This window comes from Urocitellus parryii, chromosome 6 (assembly GCF_045843805.1).
Source record: "Urocitellus parryii isolate mUroPar1 chromosome 6, mUroPar1.hap1, whole genome shotgun sequence".
In the NCBI taxonomy this organism is placed as follows: domain Eukaryota; kingdom Metazoa; phylum Chordata; class Mammalia; order Rodentia; family Sciuridae; genus Urocitellus; species Urocitellus parryii.
The window spans coordinates 155,724,085-155,747,886 of record NC_135536.1 but is presented as its reverse complement, the minus strand read 5'-3'; the positions used below and the strand labels follow the sequence as shown (position 1 = coordinate 155,747,886).

The 23,802-nt window shown below is 36.4% G+C and overlaps 1 protein-coding gene across 2 annotated transcripts; it reads right to left on the bottom strand.

Annotated features, from left to right (window-relative positions):
- Nucleotides 1–111: 111 nt before the first annotated feature.
- Crnkl1 (crooked neck pre-mRNA splicing factor 1) lies at nucleotides 112–23,759 on the bottom strand. Of its 2 annotated transcripts, XM_026400723.2 has the most exons (14): nucleotides 23,594–23,759; nucleotides 21,316–21,468; nucleotides 20,335–20,426; nucleotides 19,295–19,453; nucleotides 18,680–18,846; nucleotides 10,572–10,750; nucleotides 9,271–9,441; nucleotides 8,158–8,349; nucleotides 7,130–7,189; nucleotides 6,363–6,443; nucleotides 5,446–5,685; nucleotides 4,174–4,275; nucleotides 3,290–3,538; nucleotides 112–2,367 (listed from the first exon to the last, which is right to left on the bottom strand). In XM_026400723.2, exons 1-14 carry the CDS (start codon nucleotides 23,642–23,644, stop codon nucleotides 2,200–2,202), a joined length of 2,064 nt encoding a protein of 687 aa, XP_026256508.1. In that variant the 5' UTR covers nucleotides 23,645–23,759; the 3' UTR covers nucleotides 112–2,199. The 2 variants fall into 2 exon arrangements, with proteins under 2 accessions (XP_026256508.1, XP_077656373.1); XM_077800247.1 differs by lacking the exon at nucleotides 9,271–9,441.
- Nucleotides 23,760–23,802: the final 43 nt, after the last annotated feature.

Sequence of the window (23,802 nt, the reverse complement as noted above, 5' to 3'; positions counted from 1 at the left end):
TGTATAATAAAATACATTGTTGATTCTATTAATGTTTTCTGGGTGTCTGCTGGTCATTTACACAACTAAATCAAGATTATGAAAGGGCATCAGATATATTTTTCTTACTTTTTTTTTTTTTTAACTACATAAAAATAAGCTGCTTGTCGTGTACAGATTCTTCCTAGTTGTTTCCTGGATTTTTTTCTTTCTTTCAGTACTGTTTAAATCCTGCCTTCCTAAATACAAAAAGCTGATTTTTTTCTTTTTAAAGAAGAAAAGGAACTTAATTCTAAGAAACCAGACCATAGGCTGACCATGTGTTTTCATATGTAGTTTCATTACCTCTAGCATCTGAAAATATCCAATAAGTAAAAGAAAAAACTAAAGAAAAATCCACATGAAATGATTAAAAAGCTTTTACTGTAGAAAGGATTTTGGTGAAGTTCAGGAAAAAGATAAATGCATCTTTTATGTTCTCCCATAGGAGAATAACTTTCCTTCCAGCATTTCACACTGGCACGTTTGTTATGACTTTGAGAACATGATCCCTAACTTTTTCTTATGTCTACACACAACCTAAACAGAACAGATAATTCTAGGAAGACTGGCTGGTCATTAACGTTCAGACCTATTTTTGTCTTTCCCCTTGACTGCATATTTAGTAAAGGACAATCAGATTCTCCTAAGACCTCAGTCAGTATAACCAATCTGACACCCCAAAGTGTGAGGTCCAGTTACAAAAGCAGAAGACAAAAAGGCTTATTATTAGTTCTGTTTTCTTGTGCCCTCAAATGCCCTAATTTTCAAGATAGAAATTAATAACCAAGTCTCTTACTCCCTTGGATGAATTTATACATTTAATATTAAATTTACTTATTAATGGTCCTACAGGTGAGAAAGAGTCTTGAAAATACAGCTGTATGTTTGTGTAGTAAACAAAGCAAAACAAAAAAGTATGCTTGAAATACCAGCTAAGTTAAATGAAACAGATCAGTTTTTCTGCTTGAGAATGTAAGTAATATATCATAATATTAATAATGTTTTCATTCTTGTGCTACTTTAAGCTTTCATTATTTAGTATATGGTACCTTCAGTGTTTTTACGTATACTCTAAACCCCTAGGCTGTTTAACATGTTGGGTGTTATGAGTAAACTTTTTTTGTACTTAGCACACAGAGATAATATTCTAGATAAAATTTATAATTCCATTGTTCATTAAATTTGGGAAACAATAGGACAGCATCATTATGAAGATTCATGATATATAGCAGTATACCAAAGGCTCCAAGAAGACTGATTTTAGAGACTCCATTAACAGTTTAAGCTTTAATCTAGGATTTCCCAAACTTATTTGAAAAGGGGGCATCATTTTTCACAGCACATCTTATAAAACAAGTCAAAACTCAACTACAAAACTCAAACCAGTTTAAGGAACTAATAATGATATAATTGAAACTAAATGTTATTGGTAAAAATGACTTCAGAAAAATAGTCACTGTAAGTTAACTTTGCAATGTTTTTAATAGCTTTTGGTATAACTGGCCACTACTGAGAAGGTAAAGATGTTTTGATGTTAATTCAAGCATATCCTGATTTACAAGGAATGAACATATTTAACACTGGAAAAGAACAAACGTTTTATCCACTTACTGTGCACCAGGTATTTTTCTAATATAATTTTGAAATGTGCTGTCAAAGAATTGGCCTATTTTACGAGCAAGGAAACTGAAGAAAAAAAAAAAGGTTAAAATACACAATCAGTAAGTGGCAGTGCTGGAAACTGAATTCAAGACTGTGACTTTGAAAATAGTAAAAAGTCATAGGTTTCATGAATGCATAACATTAGAAAACTATATCTGAAAAATTACTGCAGACTGTAACCTGAAAACTTTTTTAAAAAAATAAGTCAAAAAAGTCTGCAGGTCCATCTAAAATAGATGCTAAGCATAACCTCAATTACATTTCCTAATGCATGATATAGACAAACATTAGGAAAGTTTGGAGTCAAGTGAAGAAATCCAGCATTTAAAAAATGCATTTACTTGCAATTCCTCACCCCTACCTAATCCAGAACATTTTAAAAATGATTCAAAAAAGTAGCCATCAAAAATCCCAAATAATTCCTTGCTGGTGAATATAAAAACTTCCAGGAGTCTCAAGAGTTCCAAACTGTCAATTTATAAAAATAATAAAACACTTTTCAATACGAAGAAAACATCAGGATTCACTCTCATCCACATCCTTATCTGGATCTTGCTCAGCAGCCTCCTTTTCCTGTTGCTGTTTCTTCCAAAGTTTGGCCATGGCCAAGAGCTTGAGGTTAGGTTGGTTGGCAGCATCTTCTGGAAAGATGTAATCATAGTATTCTTCCCATCCTGCATCAGACTATAGAAATAAAGCAAATTAAAAGGCAAGAAAACATTTGGCTTAAATACATTTCAGTTAAAGCAGAGAGTTTTTACTGGAAACCCAGAGTTCTAACTCAATTTGTCTTTATTTACAAAACAATATCAAAATCTACTACAAAAAACTCAAAAGCCAAGCCTGAAAGATAGGACATGAATAAGCAGCTGCTAGGTTGGTGTTGCTGGAGTTGTAGCTCACCAAAATGGGAAAATCTGGTGGAAGAAAATTCTGCTCCATAGTCAACCAAGAAGATAGTGTCTCTAACTATATTTTGCAGTCTTATGTTTAAGATTCACACTTTTAAAGATTTTTTACTTCACATGTATCTAACAGCAAAAGCTATATACCTGTGCATTATTATTATAATACATGCCCCTTACATCCTTATCTCCAACTGACTACTGATTTCACTTGCCAAAATTTGCTCTTCTAGGCCTCACTTCTACCTGCACTTACTTAGCTTACAAAAACAGCTTTCTCACAGGTTTTCTTTATGCAATCTAAGACTCTTAAGCTTTCCTGTATGAAATAACAGCAATCTTGTTATGTCATTTTATCTATAAAAAGCCTTTAATAAATTCCCACCAAACTCTTTCCTATGCCTACAAAACTTTGTCTGGATTAGCTCCACTTGGTGAGTTTATTTCCCTCCACATTGACTTCCTACTTTAGAAATATCACATTTTATATAGTTCCTGGACTCAACTATACCCCAAAAGCTTTTGCCAATCCCCATCCCAATCCTCTACCCTGGCTGTCCTTCCTTAGTAACCGGACTGCAAGTGACTCTTACTCTAGGCTGTGTGCTCCCATTCTCATGTTGTATATATGCCAATTGCACAAACTTTAAACTCATACATTTCTACTCATGTAACACATAGCTTCAAGGCTCAGCTCTTACCCCATCATCAGCCTGGACCTTTCTTCTCTTCTTGACTTTTTCTGGCATGAGTTTGTCTACTCTCTCCTTATCTGATGCTGTTCCAAATTCATCTTCAAAGCTTCGCCAGGATTCTAGCAGCATAAGTCTCTCTTCCTTTTCTTCACAGTTTCGCATGGTTTTGTTAGCCTCTTCATAAATCTGTCTACATTTAGCCACACTTCCTTCTTTCCCTGTAGACAACTCAAACTGAGCAAAACTGATCCATACCTTAAAGAAAATTATTAAGGAATCAAATTAGCAATGTCATCTAGATGGCAGTCATAATAATAATAAAGCTAATTTCTAGTTCATGATATCTGAATATGATATAGTCATTTCTAGTGTTTCACAGAATACATTGACTGTATGAGTCAATGTAAGCATGGAAGTAATTTGTTTCTATATCTGATAATAACCATGAAAAGAGGAACTTTTTCCAATCTCATGATATCCAAGATATTCACATGCAGTATAAACATATACATTGTATAAGTTTAATACTCACAAGTCCTCTGAGACTTGTGGGTTCTCATTAAAAGCAAAGAAATAATTTAAAATAAATTTTCTTTTTTTCCTATGGTACTGGAGATTGAACCTCATGCATGCTGGGCAAGTACTCTACCACTGAGTTATATCCCAAGCCTTTCTAAAATTTTTACTTGGGATAGGGTATCAATAAGGTGCCCAAGCTAGCCTTCAAGTTCTGATCCTCCTGCCTCAGCCTTCCAAGTACCTGAGATTACAGATGTTTATCCACTATGTATAGTTAAATTAAATTCTCTAATAAAAAAAATACACAAAGTATTTTTTTTAGGACTGCTGATTCAAGCAAAATCAAAGATCAACAACAAATCACAGGATACCTTGACATGTTGTGTTCGCTGAAGCAATTGTCGATAAAGATTTCTTGTTCTTTCTGTTTCTTCCTGTTCAATTTCAAAATCAATATATGATTTCCAAAGCACCTAAGAAAAACAATAGGTCAGTCTTAACATTTACAAAGCAGATGCACCCATCCAAAGCACAAATTACCTATACTTTAATTTACATCCAAGAACAGAACTTATGCTAAGGAGTTAATTGACAGCAAATGAATGAAATAATAATATCTGCATTTATAAGCTTGCTAAAACTCGGCTAGAATTCTAGACTACAGGTCAAAAGACCATGGATTCAGTTTTAGATTCTCCTTTGGAGTTTTTCCAAAATGTTCAATTTAATCAAGAACTGAGAAATAGCAAGTGTCTCCCAGGTACTTTTATGATTCTGCCACATGCAATTAATCATGAGGGAGAAAACTGGCCCAAATTAGCCAGTATGTCTTAACCTTTACTGTAAATTCCTTGTTATTTGAGTTAAACTCAACAAGCATTTATTGGATAGGTGCCTACCTGTCAAGCACAAGGATAAATAAACTGGCCTGGACATGTGGGAGCAGCAGTCTAGTGGAAGAATTGAGGCCAAGATATGGAACCAGAGATACAAAGCACTGTCCTGATGTGGTCAGTGGGGCCTGAACCATTAAATGTAGGGTCATGTTAGGTCAATACTGACAAAATGGCCAAGTGAGTTGTGACTCTAGTGTCACTCAAATCAGTCCTATAGTCTGGCGCCACCATGTGGCTAAAGCTTAACTACTGAAAGCTGGCCAGGACAGCAGCAGTTATAATTCTAGACACATTATGGTTTGGTTGGAGCCTCTTTTATTGGTTCAATCCAGGCAAAACTGTACTAGAACAGGAATGTGCAGTCCCCACCTCTATTTCTCCTGTTCTCCACATGGGCTACCTGCTAGCTGTTTGCTTGCCTGGCCTTCTCTTCTCTTCCTTTCCAGGTTTGAGGAAGGGAGGAAGAGAGCTCATCATCCATGCCGTTATATCCTAATTCATCCTGGGTGTCTACTGTGCTCTGGTAGCTAGCTAGAGGCCTTCATTTTCCAACTACCCTCATCCCCACCCATCTTCCTATCCTACAAACAGAAAAATCCTAATCTGAGTAGAAAAGATTGTGGCTAGTCAGATCATGTTTATATTCTAAAACACTCTCTTTCTCTCTCTCTTTTTCTCTTAGATGATTATCTAAAGGAATACTAGAGAAGTCTCTAGAACAAAATATATGCAACTTGAGATCCTCACCTCTGGCATGTCTAAGCGTGGTTGGCTGATGGCTAACTCATAAATTGCCCGGGCTCTTTCAATATCACCAAGGATTGTCTCTAGTTCTGCAAATTTAATCCAGGAGGTACAATTTTCAGGCCCAAATTCCAGGAACTTTTCATAAAGCTTCCGGCATCTGTCAAATTCTCGAAGCTGCAGCTCCAATTCTATGTAGCCTTTAAATAACTTGTTCTTTGGACATTTGCCTATAGAAGTTCCCTGAAAAATAAAATGATCAGATGACTGCAATACCTCAGTGGGTTGCACAATCATTTCAACATGGCAGTCCATAATATTGCTCTGTGGTATAACACTGTTTACAGTGGCTCTTGACAAAAGACCAGAAGACACTTCTCTAGCTCAACCAGCTGACAAGATGGCCTGTGCTCACTGGTACCTAATCCACTATTTTGGACTTTAAACTTTCTCAGAAAAAAATGGATATTAAAACCTCCTTCAAATAAAAAGCTAATCAAAGAGTGAAACTTGACTTGCTGTCCACAGCCAAGGTAATAGTAGCTTATCTGAAGAGAAATCACAATTAAATATAGTATTTGATCCTATTAAAATTTCAGAACAATTTTTAGGAGGAAGATGCATTTAATACACCAGAAGTTTGCACAGGACCAGACTACTGCATCTAGTCTGAGGGCAGATCTAGCAATTGGTAGCTATAGATATTTCCAATATTGAAAGAGAACGTTCACTTGCCCTAGGTAATAAGAATAATTTAAGCATCATCATCTGACGAGTTTTTCCTAACATGTCCCAGTTTATGGTGATAGGAATTTCTGTTGTGTTTTCAGTAGAGCAGAAACTGTACAACTTGTAAGCATTAAAATTTTAAATTCTTTCTCAAGAAACTTTATGAGGCATCTGATCCTTTCTTTACTTACCAAAGCTCTTCTGGCAAATGGTAAATTTTTCTGTCTTATTTCAAATTGTGCATAATATAACCACATTTTGGCAAACGTGAACTAGGAAACAAAAGCATAAAAATATTTAACTGAAGAAATTCATTTAAAGTAAGTTGAATTAAAGAAAATTTAAATTAACAAAAGGCTATTGGCAGTTAAATTTTCCTGAAACTTCTGAGGCAGGATGTATTTTGCTTACTTACAAGTAAAGATTTCACAACAGTTACAAACATCATGATTCAGATACTTTACTGTACTTCATGACACTGCAGCCTCTCCTTGAATAGGCCTTGTTTTGTGGGCCGCTTGTATGTAGGCAGAACATTCTATGTCTATTCTGAGAAGATAATTTGGCCAATACTTCAACAGCAGGAAAGGCTTTGTTTCTTGTGCTAGGAAACATGGCAGAGGTAACATCTCAACCATCTCTAGAGAAGCAAGGGATGCACTCAATTATCAACAAACACAGTTCTGTGTCTCTCACATATGTTGTGTGAATTCTTGTCAATGTCTTCCTTTCTACTCAGCCTATTCAAATTACCCAGCCTCTGAATTTTTACATTATCTATATTATTAATTTGTTTCTCAATACAGGTTATCCTCTGTGTAATCTCATTCTTATTTATGTTTTCCATGGTGTCTAGTCCAGGGAAATAATCACTAAATGTTATTTCATCCTATCATTTCACAAGTAATACATGAGAATTTTGTCCTGATTGGAGTTGAACACTTTAGAGCAAGCATACCTTTTTGTGAGGAATTAGTTCCAAAGAGGCTTGATACACCTGTCTTGTCCTTTCAGGATCCTGTATAAAAATTTTTCACAAAATTTTAAGTTTATTGCTAACATTAACTTCACTAGTTACTAATGTTACCAGTAAAAATGTACACACTCAACACTGAATATGTTTTCTCCAGTGACTATTTTCAAACCCTGATTTCATTTATGATTAAAAATGGCCAAACTTTAAGAAATCACCAACAATACAGACATCAAACTCTATGAGTGTTCTTTGTAGAAAGACTCTGACAGCAGAAAGAAAGATGTTTTGTTCTCAGATCAATAACAGGTTAATCTTTACCTGTTAACTCACATACATGACCAATTTCTATAAATGTCATTTAATTTTAACCTCAAATAAAATCGTATAATCTTGGGGCTGGGGATATGGCTCAAGCACGCCTGGCATGCGTGCGGCCCAGGTTCGATCCTCAGCACCACATACAAAGAAAGATGTTGTGTCTGCCGAAAACTGAAAAATAAATATTGAAATTCTCTCCTCTCTCTCTCTCTTTCTAAAAAAAAAAAAAAAAAAAATCGTATAATCTTATGTGAGCTATATTTGTGAAAAAAACATAAATTATAGGAAACTATATAAAATTAATATATATAATTAACCTGAGGGCAGGTTCTTTATTCCCTTTCAAGTTCCAATTGTTATCTTATTTTCAGGTTTTAAAAACAAACAGTGGTTTAGCATTTGCCTAGCATGTGTAAGGTCCCGAGTTCAATTCCTAATGCTTCAAAGAAAGACAACACACACACAGAGACACACACTACCTAAACTTTTCCCACAACAGGTATAGAGAATTTAAAATGTTGCAGAGAGAATGTATAATTTTATGGCTGAACAGAAGCCTATAAGAATTTAAAATTAAACTTCTCTGTTTCAAGGATTATAACTATCATCCAGTACCCATAACAGACAAGCTATGAGTACACACTCAACACAAAGAAATCATTAACAGCTGACATAAAATTCAATATTTTTACCTTTGCCTCTAATTCTTCATAGAGTGCATAGTTGATCCAAAGATATATGTAGCGCTTCCAGTGCCTCTTCTCCTGAATGGGTGGGACATTGGCAATGGCTCTCTCATAGACCTCACGCACAGTTTCAGCTTCTGCATCACTTTCCACCAAGCGCAAGTAATCAAACCATGCATCATAATTGTGTGGATTAGCCTAGAAAGATAAGCTGCTTTATCAATAAAGACAAAACCAAAGCTATACTATGTGAGCTGAAAGGAGGCACAGAATGACTCTTTATAGATTAGCACCTTTTCTGTTAGATTTTACCTGTTATCTAATTTAAAAAACACCGTTTCTGAAAATGTATAAATAAAAAAATAAAAGGAAACCAAAGGAGAGGTTACTGGCTAGGTGCGGCCCTTTCCTCCAGAGTCATCACTCCCAGATAACTACTCAATAATGAGATATCATCCTTATTAAGGTGCACATACATATGACTACATATCACTGGATTTATAATAAAATTACAATGGATTTTTATCATACAATTATGAAACCCTACATTTTCAGAGAATAGAAATTTTTCTTGAAAATACCTTGCTGACCTACCACAGCACTTAACACCAGAATTACTCCTTTGCTTGGAGAAATTTTAATCTAAGCAAAAATAATTTTAAATACATAGCATAACAGTGAAGGAAAATGCTATTATTTTAAATTGAAATCAACACAGTACATAAAGAGATGAGAATAGAATCATATCTATGATACATCTTTTGTCCAGGCAGTTAAAGCTAAAGGGCAATAATGTGCAAAACAGGATTTTAGATACCTACAACTCTTCCATCTTCTTCCAAAAATGAGCTCAACTGGTTTCTACATTTCTTTTCAAGTTCCACATACACAATCAGCAACCAATAGATGACTTTCCACTTATGAATGGTAGAGCAAATTCAATATGGTTTGCCTGCCTTTTCTATCAGCCTCTATATTCTAACTTGTCTGAAATGTACCAGCTGATCACAGATCTTATTAAAAAGAGTTACCACTGATAGTCCTAACTAGCCATTTTTTATGCCAGAGCAGCTAGTACTAATGAGCACTTCAGAATTAACCACCCACACCAGCACCCACCTTCACTTCTTCTTCATACTGGAATCTCCGTTTGCTCACAATGATGTCTTCAATACCCCTCCTGTCGCCAAACTTCTTCTCAAAGATGGTATAATTTTTAAAGAGTTCTTGGGCCTCGTGTTTTGGAATTCTATCCAGGGCATACTTATAGATGACTCGTACCCTTTCAAACTAAAAGCAGATACGATGACTACCTTCCATTACACATTCTCATTCTAGTCATGAAAAAAGAGAGTAATTGTGGTATAAACTATAAGATTTTAAGTTATCAAAATGTCCAAAATAAACCTTTTCTTCTCTCTTTGGTTGAAAGTATTTGTGTCAGAAGCTCTTCTTTGAGCTTCACATTTAATGCTGGCTAGCTAATACTTTAAGTTGGAGGATTATTGCAAATCTCAAACTAACCAGGACCCAAACTGAACTTCTTTCTCCCACTCCCAAGCTGGTTCTTTCCCAGTCTTCCCAATCTTAGTAGGCAACACTATAGTCACATGCTAGCTCACATCAAAATCTCCTCTTTGTTCCTTTTCTTTTCTCATTTTCCACATTCATTTCTTCAACAGGCCCTGCCATTTCTACCTCTTCAACACAGTCCTTTTCTTCTCTCCCTGTTGCTGATCTATCTCCATTTCTAACCTGGATCATTTCAAAAGTCTCCCCATAAGTCTCACCTCATTCTACTTTTGCTAATCCCCCCTCCTCTGCAATATATTCTCTATAAATTAGCCAGAAGTTTTCCTTAAATATTTTAAATTTTCATATTTGATCACCCACTTTAAGCCCTTCTATCCTTCCCTTTTACAACAGAACCTGGACTCTCCAGCATTTGTGCAAAGTCTCAGCCTAACTCTGTCAAATCTACATTATTTGAGGTACTGTCAGAAATTCTTTTGTATAACTAAGAAAGACAAGAACTTATTTTGTGGGGCAATATCTGTTTCATTCTGAATTCTGTTCTCTGTTCTGTGACCTTTTGGCTTTTTGCTGTCCAGGTTTTTTACCTTCCTTTAATGAAGCTGCCAAAGAACTCTATAGTTTATAGACATTAAGATTTAAAAGCTTAACTTTCAAACAAATAAAACAAAATTAAGACAATTATAGTGAAATCTATAATCACTCAATTCCCAATCTGCACCTCAGCCATATATGTATGTTATTTTCTTTATGAAATTATTTTTGTCTTTGCAAAACATTTTCTCCAAAGATGAGTAAGAAAAAAATGGAAATGACCTCATTGTGCACAAGATGTAACCTTTTCTAAGATGTTTCACAATGCAATCAAGTTACTGAAGTATACTTACTTCTTTCTGATTTTCCTCAAATTTGGCAAAGGCAACATAAAGGTGTTCATCCATATGTTCATCTCCAAAGAATTCAACAGCTCTCTCATACACTTTCCGTGCATGGGCAAAATAAGCATGTTTTTCTTCAAAGCGGGCATACTTGATCCAGTTCTTCACATCAGGGTGTACAAGGACAAGTACAGGGAAATTAAGGAAATACCAGGAAAGATAACATGGCTTTCAAAAAAAATCACATAAATACCAAAACCATAATAAACCCTAACACCCCAATAATTCAAACTACCCTCTAAGGTTGATAACAAACATACAAAGGTGCAATAAAACTCCTCCCTGGCCTTCACAAGGGTATTTGCCTCTATGTGCCCTCAGTGTTTATTCAACATTGTAGTAGTGGAAGTGTAGTAAATAGAAGTTTGAAGCCAAAGAGAAATCTCAATGCTGGTTACTAATCATGTAATTGCAGACAAGTAATTTCATTTGTTTCAGCTTTTTCTTCTGTATATATGGAAAACTAATACCAACCACAATAGGTTACTGTCAGTTTTAAATGACAAAAAAATATATAAATCCCTTACCAGTTTCTGGCTAAAAGAACAGAGTCAAGGGCTGAGGGTATAACTTAGTGGTAGAGTACTTGCCTAGCATGCATGGGGTTCTGGGTTCTATCTTTAGTATTGCAATAATAAATTTAAAAAATAAGGGTTTTCAAGATGGTGGGCCAGAGAAGGCAGCATTCTGTGTTGCTCTGTAATCCAGATCTCACCTATTCGGAATACTGCATCTCTGAGAGTGTTAGAGGACGCCAATGCAGCTGCTCTCCATAGAAATCACCAATGCTGTGACCCCGCGAAGGGCTCCAGACCTCAGCGTTGGAATAGGACGCCTAGCATTCGAGCAGGACCCAAAACCCGAAGTTCAAGACCAAAGTTCTAGCCCATGCAAGGCTCCGGAGTGCCTTAGCAGAATCACCTATCAACACATCTGCAGATTGCCAAGACTTCGCTCAGCTCCCATGCAAGTCACTAAGCTGCTACCTACCCATAGCACAACGCCATCATCTGACTCACCCCTACCTCACCAGACACCAAAGGAGACTGCCTCCATCTTATTTCAACATTCTCACCACGTTAGGTGGGGGCAGCTCCCAGATCAGATCTCCAGTGGCCAGATAACAGCTTTCCAACCTCCCCCCTCCCCAGCAGTAGTAATCCAACATAGTAGCTGCCAAACACAGGTGTGCAGTGTGACCACGGAGCTATCCATGGGAGCCACAGTGTGGGAGGTTCCTCAATTGGGAACTGCTAGGGGAGAGGGAGACGGGGCTAAAGTTTGGAGCCTAATGGAGAAACCAGGAACTAGGAAATCTCCAGGCAAGATAGGGAGATAGCAACAGGTGCTCAAGTCATACGAGTAGTCCCAAAAAGAGACCCGTGAGGTGCAGTCTTCCTGAAGGGACTGGCGGGTGCCACTCCCCGCTTCCAGGTGACCTGCACCAGGACCAGACTTCCCACCCTGGTTATCTCCACCATCCTGAGGTCAAGACCAAATTTAAGAGTTATTGGGATAGAGGAAGGCATAGAGTTCCAAACCAAAGGAATGAGCAATCTATTCAATGAAATAATATCAGAAAACTTTCCAAACATGAAGAATGAATTAGAAATCCAAATTCAAGAGGCCTATAGGATGCTGAATGTACAAAATTAAAACAGATCCACACCAAGGCACATTATAATGAAAATGCCCAATATAGAAAATCAGGAGAGAATTTTAAAAGCCACAAGAGAAAGGAATCAGATTACATATAGGGGGAAACTAATTAGGATAACGACAGATTTTTCAACAGAGACCCTGAAAGCCAGAAGACCCGGGAACAACATATATTAAGCTCTGAAAGAAAATGGGTGCCAACCAAGAATCTTGTATCCAGCAAAATTAAGCTTTAGAATTGAATATGAAATAAAAACCTTCCATGATAAACAAAAGTTAAAAGAATTTATAGAAAACCAGCACTACAAAACATCCTTGGCAAAATACTCCATGAAGAGGAAACGAAAAACAACAATGAAAATCAGCAGAGGGAGTTAGTACCCTAAAGAAAAAACTAATCAAAGAAGAAAATCAAGTCAAGTTAAATAACAAAAATAATTTTATGGCTGGGAATACAAACCATGTATTAATAATAACCCTGAATGCTAATGGCTTAAAGTCACCAATCAAAAGACATAGACTGGCAGATTGGATAAGAAAAAAAAAAATACCCAACAACATGCTGCCTCCAGGAGACTCATTTGATAGGAAAAGACACACACAGACTGAAGATGAAAGGTTCAAAAAAATCATACCACTCACATGGACTGAGGAAGCAAGCTGGGGTTTCCATCCTCATATCAAATAAAGTAGACTTCAAGCCAAAGTTAATCAAAAGGGATAAAGATGGACATTACATACTGCTCAAAGGAACCAAACACCAACAAGACATAACAATCATAAATATATATGCCCCAAACAATGGTGCAGCTATAATCATCAAACTCTTCTCAAGTTCAAGAGTCAAACTGACCACAACACAATAATCTTGGGTGACTTTAACACATCTCTCTCACCACTGGATAGATCTTCCAAACAAAAGTTGAATAAAGAAACTATAGAACTCGATAATACAATCAACAACTTAGAATTAACTGACATATATAGAATATTTCAACCTGCATAAAGTGGATACACTTTCTTCTCAGCAGCACATGAACCCTTCTCTAAAATATACCATATAATATGCCATGAAACAACTCTTAGCAAATACAAAAAAGTAGAGATACTACCATGCATTTTATCATATCACAATGGAATGAAATTGGAAATCAATGACAAAATAAAAAATAAAAATTACTCCATCACCTGGAGACTAAACAATATGCTACTGAATGAACAATGGGTTGCAGAAGAAATTCAAAGAGGAGATTTAAAAATTCTTAGAGGTTAATGAGAACATAGACACAACATATCGAAATCTCTGGGACACTATGAAAACAATTCTAAGAGGAAAGTTCATTGCATTGAGTTTATTACTTAAAGGAAGAAAAAGTCAACAAATAAATGACCTCACATTACATATCAAAAGCCTAGAAAAAGAAGAACAAAACAACAGTAAAAGCAGTCGAAGGCAAGAAATAATTAAATTAGAGATGAAATCAAAACAAAAGAAAAAAATGAAAAAATTGACAAAACTAAAAGTTGGTTCTTTGAAAAAAATAAAATTGACAGACCCTTAGCTATGCTAACGAAGAGAAGGAGAAAATTCAAATTACCAGCACATGTGATGAAAAAGGTAATATCACAACAGACACTACAGAAATACAGAGGATAATTAGAAATTATTTTGAAAACTTGTACACCAATAAAATAAAAGATATTGAAGGCATCGATAAATTTCTTAAGTCATAAGATTTGTCCAGATTGATTCAGGAAGATATACACAATTTAACAGACCAATATCAAGTGATGAAATGGAAGATGCCATCAAATGCCTACCAACCAAGAAAAGCCCAGGTCCGATGGATACACAGCCGAGTTCTATAAGTCCTTTAAAGAAGAATTAATATCAATACTCTTCAATTTTTTTCAAGGAAATAGAAAAAGAGGCAGCACTTCCAAACTCATTCTATGAAGCCAATATCACCCTGATTCCAAAACCAGGCAAAGATACATCAAAGCAAGAAAACTTTAGACCAATATCTCTAATGAACATAGATGCAAAAATTCTCAATAAAATTCTGGCAAATCGAATACAAAAACATACCAAAAAGATCGTGGGGGCTGGGGATGTGGCTCAAGCAGTACACACTTGCCTGACATGTACACGGCACTGGGTTCAATCCTCAGCACCACATAAAAATAAAATAAAGATGTTGTGTCCACCGAAAACTAAAAAATAAATGTTAAAAAATTCTCTCTCTCTCTCTCAAAAAAAAAAAAAAAAAAAATCGTGGACCATGATCAAGTAAGATTCATCCCAGGGATGCAAGGTTGGTTCAACATAAGGAAATCAATAAATGTAATTCATCACATCAATAGACTTAAAGATAAAGACTCATATGATCATCTAAATAGATGCAGAAAAGCATTTGACAAAATACAGCATCTCTTCATGTTCAAAACACCAGAAAAACTAGGAATAACAGGAACATATCTCAACATTATAAAGGCTATCTACACTAAGCCCCAGACCAATATCATTCTAAAAGGAGACTAACTGAAGGCATTCCCTCTAAAAACTGGAACAAGACAAGGATGCCCTCGTTCACCACTTCTATTTAACATATTTCTTGAAACACTGGCCAGAACAAGTAGACAAAAGAAATACGGATACGAACAGGAAAGGAAGAACTTAAATTAGCACTATTTGCTGAAGATATGATTCTAGAAGACCCAAAAAGCTCCACCAGGAAATTTCTAGAACTAGTAAATGAATTCAGTAAAGTAGCAGGATATAAAATCAATACCTATAAATCAAAGGCATTTCTGTATATCAGTGACAAATCCTCAGAAAGGGAAACAAGGAAAACTACCTCATTTACAATAGCCTCAAAAAACAAAACAAAACAAAACAAAACAAAACTTGGGAATCAACTTAACGGAAGAGGTGAAAGATCTATACAATGAAAACTACAGAACCCTAAAGAAAGAAATCAAAGAAGAACTTAGAAGATAGAAAGATCTATCTTGCTCTTGGATAGGCAGAATTAATATTATCAAAATGACCATACAATCAAAAACACTATATGGATTTAATGCAATTCCAATCAAAATCCCAATGGCATTCCTCATAGAAATAGAAAAAGCAATCATCAGGAAAAATAAGAAAAATCATCGAAATTCATTGGGAAAATAAGAGACCCAGAATAGCTAAAGCAATCCTTAGCAGGAAGAGTGAAGCAGGTGGCATCACTATACCAGACCTTAAACTATACTACAGAGCAACAGTAACAAAAAAAGCATGGTATTGGCACCAATGGTAGACCAATGGTACAAAATAGAGGATACAGAGACTAACCCACAAAATTACAATTATATATTAGACAAAGGTGCCAAAAACATGCATTGGAGAAAAGATAGCCTCTTCTACAAATGGTGCTGGGAAAACTGGAAATCCATATGCAACAAAATGAAATTAAACCCCTTTCTCTCACCATGCACAAAACTCAACTCAAGGTGGATCAAGGACCTAGGAATTAAACCAGAGACTCTGCGTCTAATAGAAGAAAAAGTAGGCCCTAATCCCCATCATATCAGATTTGGCCCCAACTTCCTTAATAAGACTCCTATAGCATAAGAATCAAAACCAAGAATCAATAAATGGGATGGCCTCAAACTAAAAAGTTTCTTCTCAGCAAAAGAAACAATCTGTGAGGTGAATAGAGAGCCTACATCTTAGAAGCAAATTTTTAACCCTTCACACATCAGAGCACTAATCTCTAGGGTATATATAAAGAACTCAAAAAGCTAAGCACCAAAAAAACAAATAACCCAATCAATAAATGGGCCAAGGACATGAACAAACACTTCTCAGAAGAGGATATACAATGATTAACAACATTTGAAAAAATGTTCATCATCTCTAGCAATTAGAGAAATGCAAATCAAACTATAAGATATCATCTCACTCCAGTCAGAAATGGCAGCTGTTATAAAGACAAACAACAATAAGTGTTGGCAAGGATGTGCGAAAAAAGGAACACTCATACACTGCTGGTGAGACTCCAAATTGGTGCAGCCAATATGGAAAGCAGTATGGAGATTCCTTGGAAAACTGGGAATGGGACCATCATTTGACCCAGCTATCCCACTCCTCAGTTTATACCCAAAGGACTTAAAAACAGCATACTACAGGGACACAGCCATATCAATGTTTATAGCAGCACCTTTCACAATAATTAAACTGTAGAACCAACATAGATGCCCCTCAGTAGATGAATAGATTACAAAAATGTGGCATATATACACAGTGGAATTTTACTCAGCAATAAAAGAGAATAAAATCATGGCATTTGCAGGTGAATGGATGGCACTGGGGAAAATAATGCTAAGTGAACTTAGCCAATCCCAAAAAAACAAATGCCAAATGTTTTCTCTGATATAAGGTGACTGACCCATCATGGGATAGGGAAGGGGAGCACCTCTTCTAGATGAGAATAGACGAACTCTAAATAGGGCAGAAGGGTGGAGGGGAAAAGAGAGGGTAGGGGGTAAGCAATGATGGTGGAATGTGATAGACATCATTATCCAAAGTACATGTATGAAGACATGAATTAGTGTGAACACACTTTATATACAGAGATATGAAAAATTGTGCTGTATATGTGTGATAAGATTATAATGCATTCCACTCTCATGTATTTAAAAAATAAAATCAATTAAAAATTTTAAAAAATGCAACGTATTATTAAGAAAAATAAATAATATAGTCAATAAATGGTATCTATGTTACTATAAGCTCAATAACTTTAATACTTGAACATGTGATTAAGGGGAGGGGGGGAATAACCACACCACATGAAGAAAACTGCCAAAAGAGAAAGTTTTGAATTACCATTTTATTTCCTACCAGAACCTATTTTTAATCTATCTTCCCTGAAGAGAGAATTAATTTCCAAAGTAGTAATACATTCAAATATGGTAAAGACTTTAAGAATGTCAGTTCTGAAGCTGCTTTGCTAGGTTCAAATCCCACTTCCATCAATACCTGTGAGATCTCGGTTATGCCACTTACTCAGTCATGCCTGTTTCCTCAAGTGCAGAATGGGAGTAGTTCCTGCACTGTAGAGCTTTGAAGAGGGATCCATATTATTTTTAAAGTGTTTAGAATAATGTATGGCACACAGCAAGTGATATGAAAGCTTTTATGAAACTAATGTTAAAACAAATAGAGACAGAAGACCTTAACATTGCATGATAAAGCTGATTCTTTTTATTTACAGTAGGTAACGTTCTATAAAGTCACTGCAAAGGCTGAATGCCAAGCCATTACTCCTAGGGAAACTGTGTATACATATACATCTTGTATACATTATAACCTGAAATTCTAAAAATAACTCATCTTGGAAGGTTGTTTTCTTTATTGTACAAGAGAAGATATTGTCCCAAAGTGTTAAGTGACTGACCTGAGATTGCCCATTAAAGGGGTCAGAATTGAGTATCAAGTCCCATCCCAATGTCCCCAGAGCTAGAGCTCCTTGAGAGGCACAGCACTGGCCTCTCCTCTCTTCACCACCTGGGCATCACTATTTTCGGCTGAAACATGGAGGCAGAGTACTGCTTTGTTGGACCCAGGCTGGAAATATGCACAGCAAGCAAATCAAATTTTTCACTGCTGTGCACATGTCCAAAAATGATTGTAAAGTACTGCAATTGCTGATTCAGCAATTGCAAATAAATTTCATCAAGAATGTAAACTTCCAACTATGGGATCTGTGAGTAGTGAGGATCATTGTGCTTCTGTTTCTAAGAGTGCTTTCAAGTTATTGACTAATCTTCAAACCAACAAAGTTTTTTTGTTGTTGTTTTGATGGGAATCACTTAGGACCTTGCAACTATTAGGCAAGTGCTCTACCACTAAGCTACACCCCAGCACACACCACAGATATTTTTATTCTGGTTTTAAAGAAGAGGGCATCAGGGTTCAAAGGAGTTAAATTTTGCAGAAACTGCCTAGTTCAACAAGAAGTGACAGCATCACACAGCTGGTAAACAGTAAACTTCTGGGTGAACTGCAGTAACGGTGCTAATGTCCAACACAAACCTCAAAAAAACAAAAACAGGACTGGCTACAGCAGCAAGGACCTTAGTGTTATCATTTTCTATAAGGAATCAAAACATTATTACTAAAATAGAAATAAACCTAAAGCCTCACTGGAAAGGACTCAACTACCCAGATCACAAATTTTCAGTATGATCAATCTACCACTACAAAATAAATGTGAAGCTGATGAAAATTCATTTCTGATTTCTGGTGTAATACTAATGGCTCCATGTCCTGCCCATAACAGCTCTATGGGAGGAGTAGCTCCCAGGACAATAACAGTACCACTCATATCTCATTCAAAGGATATATCGTTCATAAATTGTGCGGGCCCGTTCCACCTCTTTGTATCTTAGCTCAAAGTTGATATAGGAATGCCAAGCTTGCTCCTCAGGCTGCCACTCCATCCAGCGCTCAAACACCTGGCGGGCACCAGCAATGTTCCCCAACATCTCCTCCATGTATGTGTACTTGTACCTTTAATAAGATCACCCAAAAATATCTGTCATGAGAATGACTTAAGGAAAAAATGAACCTGGACAATTTTTAGCTATTCTTTTATTAATGGAAAGATTCAAATTTTATCTTTCCTCATGGTTAAATCAAACATGTTTTCCACTGAAATATAAACTTGAAAAAGGATGAACCTTAGAGGGAAAAGTATTTTTTTTTTAAAGAGTGCCTACTCCAACAAGAAGTTTCTAATGCATGAAATATTATCGTAATCAAAGTTTTAGTTTTGATTACAAAACTACTTAACATTAGGCTTATGACAATAGATCACTAAAAAGCACTCATAAGATCTTAAAAACAGGATGCAAATTTAATTATGTACAACGTTATAACTATATAAATAAAGGAAATACACAAAATTGGGGAACTTTTCTCGTCTACAAAAGGCTGTTCTACTAGATCAGAAACTTACCAGAACTGGTTGACTCGTGGCAGAGTTGTGATGGCACGGTCCCAGATATTTCGGGCATGATTAACTTGGCGATTCTTCATTTCCATTTCTGCATATTTCAGCCACAGTGTAATATTTCGATAGTCTACATCTAAAGCACGCTCGTATATGGATCGTGCCCTTAAGAAGCAAGATTTAAAGGGTATCAAAAAAAAGTGCATGTAACATATGTAGTAATTATTTCAAACTGTATGAATTTCATTGAGTGTCTACCATGAGCCAGGTTCTGGTCATAAAATGATGAAGAAATAGCAAATTCTCAAGTATCTTATAAAGTCTTACAGAAGGATAGGCTAGCATGTAACTACAGTACAATATGATAAACATTATCGTCAAGATCTGCACAGGAAATAGGGAGAAAGAAATGATGATGTGTGGTGGACATCATCTAGCCTAGAATTCTGAACTTGAAGAGAGTTCCAATGTATCTGGGGCCTAAGGTTGTGAGGAAGAGTACTCCTTACAGGTAGAGAGAACAGCCAAGTGACATGACAAGGAGAAATAATGTACTGAGGGAGTGGCAAGTACACAGGCACACTAGAGAAAAGGGAGCGAGGGGAGAATGTAGAAAGGTTACATAACACCAAGGATCAGGATACAATTTTTATCTTGTTGGTCACTGTTTTTTGGCAGACCACTTTTATCTTAAAAAAATCTCAATAACATATAAAGCAGGTGAATCTATAGGCAGACTCTAGGTTTCCGTATCTGCAGTGTGTGCTGGTGGCAAGACATACCTGTGGAACCTCCTCTTGCCACGACCCTCAGGATTATCCATGAAGCAACCCTGAGGCCCTTCACGGGAACCCTTGGGTTCCATGGAACAAATACAAGAGGCATACTCTTTTATTTGTACTTCAAATTTTTCTGTTCTTTTTTACCTGTCAACTTATGACATCTTTACCTACAAAATTATACTCTCAACAACAATATTTTCTATATTTTTATATCTTTAATTTATGGCATCTTTATATTCACAATTATAATCTTAGCAATTTTACCTTTGAATCTCCTTTAGACTTTCTTCCCATTGTGCGTATTTTATCCAGTTACTAATCACCGTCCTGTTTTTTCTTATGTTATCTTCAAAAGTCTGGAAGAAGGCAAAGAGGGTCAATAAAGGGAAACTGACTTAAAATAGGATTACTTTTGCCTATTCTAAGCCTTCTTCTGAAACTGTTGTTCATTTTATTCTTATTTAAGAGAAGTTACATGCTGGAGCCTTTGAGAAATAAGAAACTAAAGAAGTTTATAATCACATGTTTCTTTGAGAAAACTGTAGATATAAAAAGTTATTAGCAGAATTGTTGATATTGTCTCTAATCCATGACAACTGATACTTTAATATTGTTAAATATTATTGCTATTGTTGCTCCTCATAAGAAAATATTTTCAAATATTACCTTTAAGTTCTATTGTTGCTCCTCATCAGAAAAATGTTTTCAATTATTACCTTTAAGTTCTCTCAGTAATTCTCAGAATTTCCTTTGCAACTCATTGAGAATAACAAATAAGTGGATGTCCAAAGTAACCCAACATTCTAGAGTGAGGAGGTAAAACCAGATGCCAAAGCCTTCTTGTGGTTCTTCCCCAGGTCCTAACTCTTAACCACAACAGGTGATACAGACAGAAGTACACAATGAGCCTTGCCAAGCAGACTTCTCTTCCACGTGCCAGTTGTTCTGCCTGTTAAACTTCCACCCATCTTTGGTTCAGCACTAAAAATTATGTCTCCAGTGAATTTAATTTATTTTAAACAGACAATTCATGGCACATTTTTTTTGTGTGTATATATATATATATATATATATATATATATATATATATATATATTTCTATAGAACACAGTTATCTGATAACCAAAAAATATATATTCATGTGGCTAGAAACAGAAACACTTCATTACATTTTTATACATTCAAAGCAGTAAGGAGCTTTCCAAACCAACCTATAAACTCTTAACATTTAGTGGATGAACTGACCTTCCTTTTCCTTAGTTTGTAATCATTTAATTCTTCTTCATCTGTGATCTTCTGTTGAGGTGGAGGTGGAAGAAGCTCAAGTTCTCTTTCTTTAGCCTCTCGTAAAAGTTGTTCAGCAGTTATTTGTACTTCAGCTGGGGCTTTATTTTTTACCTTTTAAGAAAGAAGACATGTCTATTTTTGGTAGATATTCTTTACACAGGGTATAAGAAACAAGCATAAAGTTTTTAGGATGTGAACTTCCTAAGTATGACTACAAGATGCCCTCTTGGTATGCCATGTTCACATTTCTCCATGAGACTGAATAGGAAAAAAATTTTGATCTGGAATTACACCTACTACAAACAAATAGGTAAAAGTCTCAAGAGAAAAAGGTGGCAAAAATAATTGCAAGTTTTCCCTTTTAGATGACTATAATAAACTGTGAGACTAGGTAAAATTCTCATCAGAGGTATTGCTTTATCAAGAGTTGTATAGTTTCTTACCTAGCATTATGACTTCCATTTACAGAATTCTTTTTTTTTTTTTCTTTTGGTACTAGGTATTGAACTCAGGGACATCCAACCACTGAGCCACATTCCTAGCCCTATTTTATATTTTATTTAGAGATAGGATCTCACTGAGTTGTTTAGCACCTTATTTTTCCTGAGGCTGGCTTTAAACTCGCCATCCTCCTGCCTCAGCCTCTCAAGCCACTGGGATTAAACATGTGCACCACCATGCCCAGCCCATTTACAGAATTCTTAAACTTATTTTAATGCCCTTGTTGATTATTTGGTTTGGTTTTTCATAGCATTTTAAGTCAACTTAAACTTCCTGAACATCATTAGACTCCAAGCTTCTTGAGGTCTTAGAACTGTGTTGTCGAACACAGTGGCTATGAGTCACATATAGTGAGTCTGTGTTGAGTTGGCCTATAAGTGTAAAACACTAGTTTTTAAGGCTTAGTATTAAAAAAAGAATGAACGACCTTACTAATCATTTTTTTTAATTTAATTTTTAGTTGTAGTTGGACACAATATCTTTATTTTGTTTACTTATTTTTATGTGGTGCTGAGAATCGAACCCAAGGCCTTGCACGTGCTAGGTGAGCACTCTACCGCTGAGCCACAACCCCAGCCCTTACTAAACATTTTTATACTAATTACATGATGAACACTTTGAATTCATTGGATTAAATAAAATATATTATTAAAGTCATTTTGCATTTTTAAATGTGGGTATGAAAAATGTTTAAATTACGTTTAAATATGGCTATAAATTTTAATATCGCTGGCATTCTATTTCTACTGAACCAGTGATGACAATAAAAGTTTGCAGAATTAGCCAGGCACAGTGGGCAGGAGATCTCAAATTCGCCACCAGCCTGGGCAAGTAAGCAAGATTCTGTCTCAAAATAAAAATGGCTGATGATGTGGCTCAGTGGCAAAGCACTTGCCTAGCATGTGCAAGGCCCTAAATTCAATTCCTAGTACCTCAAAAAAAAATTGAATAAGAAATATTCAATAAAAATTAATATTTAATGTCATGCATGGAGCAATGATGATGATGATGTTGATGATAATTTGTATTTAATGAATACAAGTGCTTTATATGCAGTATCTCTGAAATCCATCTAGACTGATATCTGAAGGTCAAGCTTAAGAAAGCCCTATGGGTTGGAAAAACAAATAGGAAAAAGAGTATCTGTACTGGTTTAGGACAAAGACTGCCATATATTAAGAATCAGTATCAGCCATCCTTGAAAATACCAGATAATAAATCTACAATTAACTTATTTAAATTGTGTCACTAAGCAACTCCTATTATCTACTCTCATTTCCTCCAATATCAATTGGGCTAACTCTCACGCAGCCTTCAAGTCCTCAGCCAAGTTTACTCTGCAGACCGGCCTACACAACCGTTTTGCTTGAGTAACATTTAGCAAGACTGCCACCTCACATTTACTCGTGTTTTGAGTAGTGCCACCTGCCCGTTTAGGGTGAATTCCAGCACCTAACACTGTGCTTGGCTCGACAAATATTTGCTGAACGACCCCACCTTGCCCTGCAAGAATTACTTCCAGAACGAGGGCTATGCCAATCAGTGCAAGTCGTGCTCTAGGGAGCAAGACCCCTAGTCTCAACACCGATAGCCCCTTCCCCTAGTTTCCCCTACGGACTCTCCCAGAGAGGGCCTGTCCCCCAGACAATACCCTCTTGACCTGGGCACCACCGGGGCTGCGGGAGGGGAAGCCTCTTTCCCGGACCCCCTCCCACAAAGCCCCTCTATCGCCTACCTTGGCCACTTTGGGAATGCGCTGTTTCCCGGCTGCGGTGGAGGCCGCCATGTCTGCAGCAGCTGGCTTCGGGAGATTCCCTGCCCTCACCAGACCCCAGAGATCACCCCAGGGGGCTCGCCAAGACCACAAAGCTTTCCGACAACAAACCCGGTGCCGGAACCGGAAGCGGAACTCGCTGGGCTGACCTTTGGCCTTCCTCACGCACC

Bases quoted from the DNA above. Each gene is read 5' to 3' on its own strand.
- Crnkl1 (XM_026400723.2), bottom strand. From the start codon at position 23,644: ATGGCGGCCTCCACCGCAGCCGGGAAACAGCGCATTCCCAAAGTGGCC. The intron at 18,847-19,294 runs GTAAGTTTCTGA...ATCTTATTAAAG, and splicing joins CCACGAGTCAACCAGTTCTG to GTACAAGTACACATACATGG. The intron at 3,539-4,173 runs GTATCCTGTGAT...ATTTTCTTTAAG, and splicing joins AGCGAACACAACATGTCAAG to GTATGGATCAGTTTTGCTCA.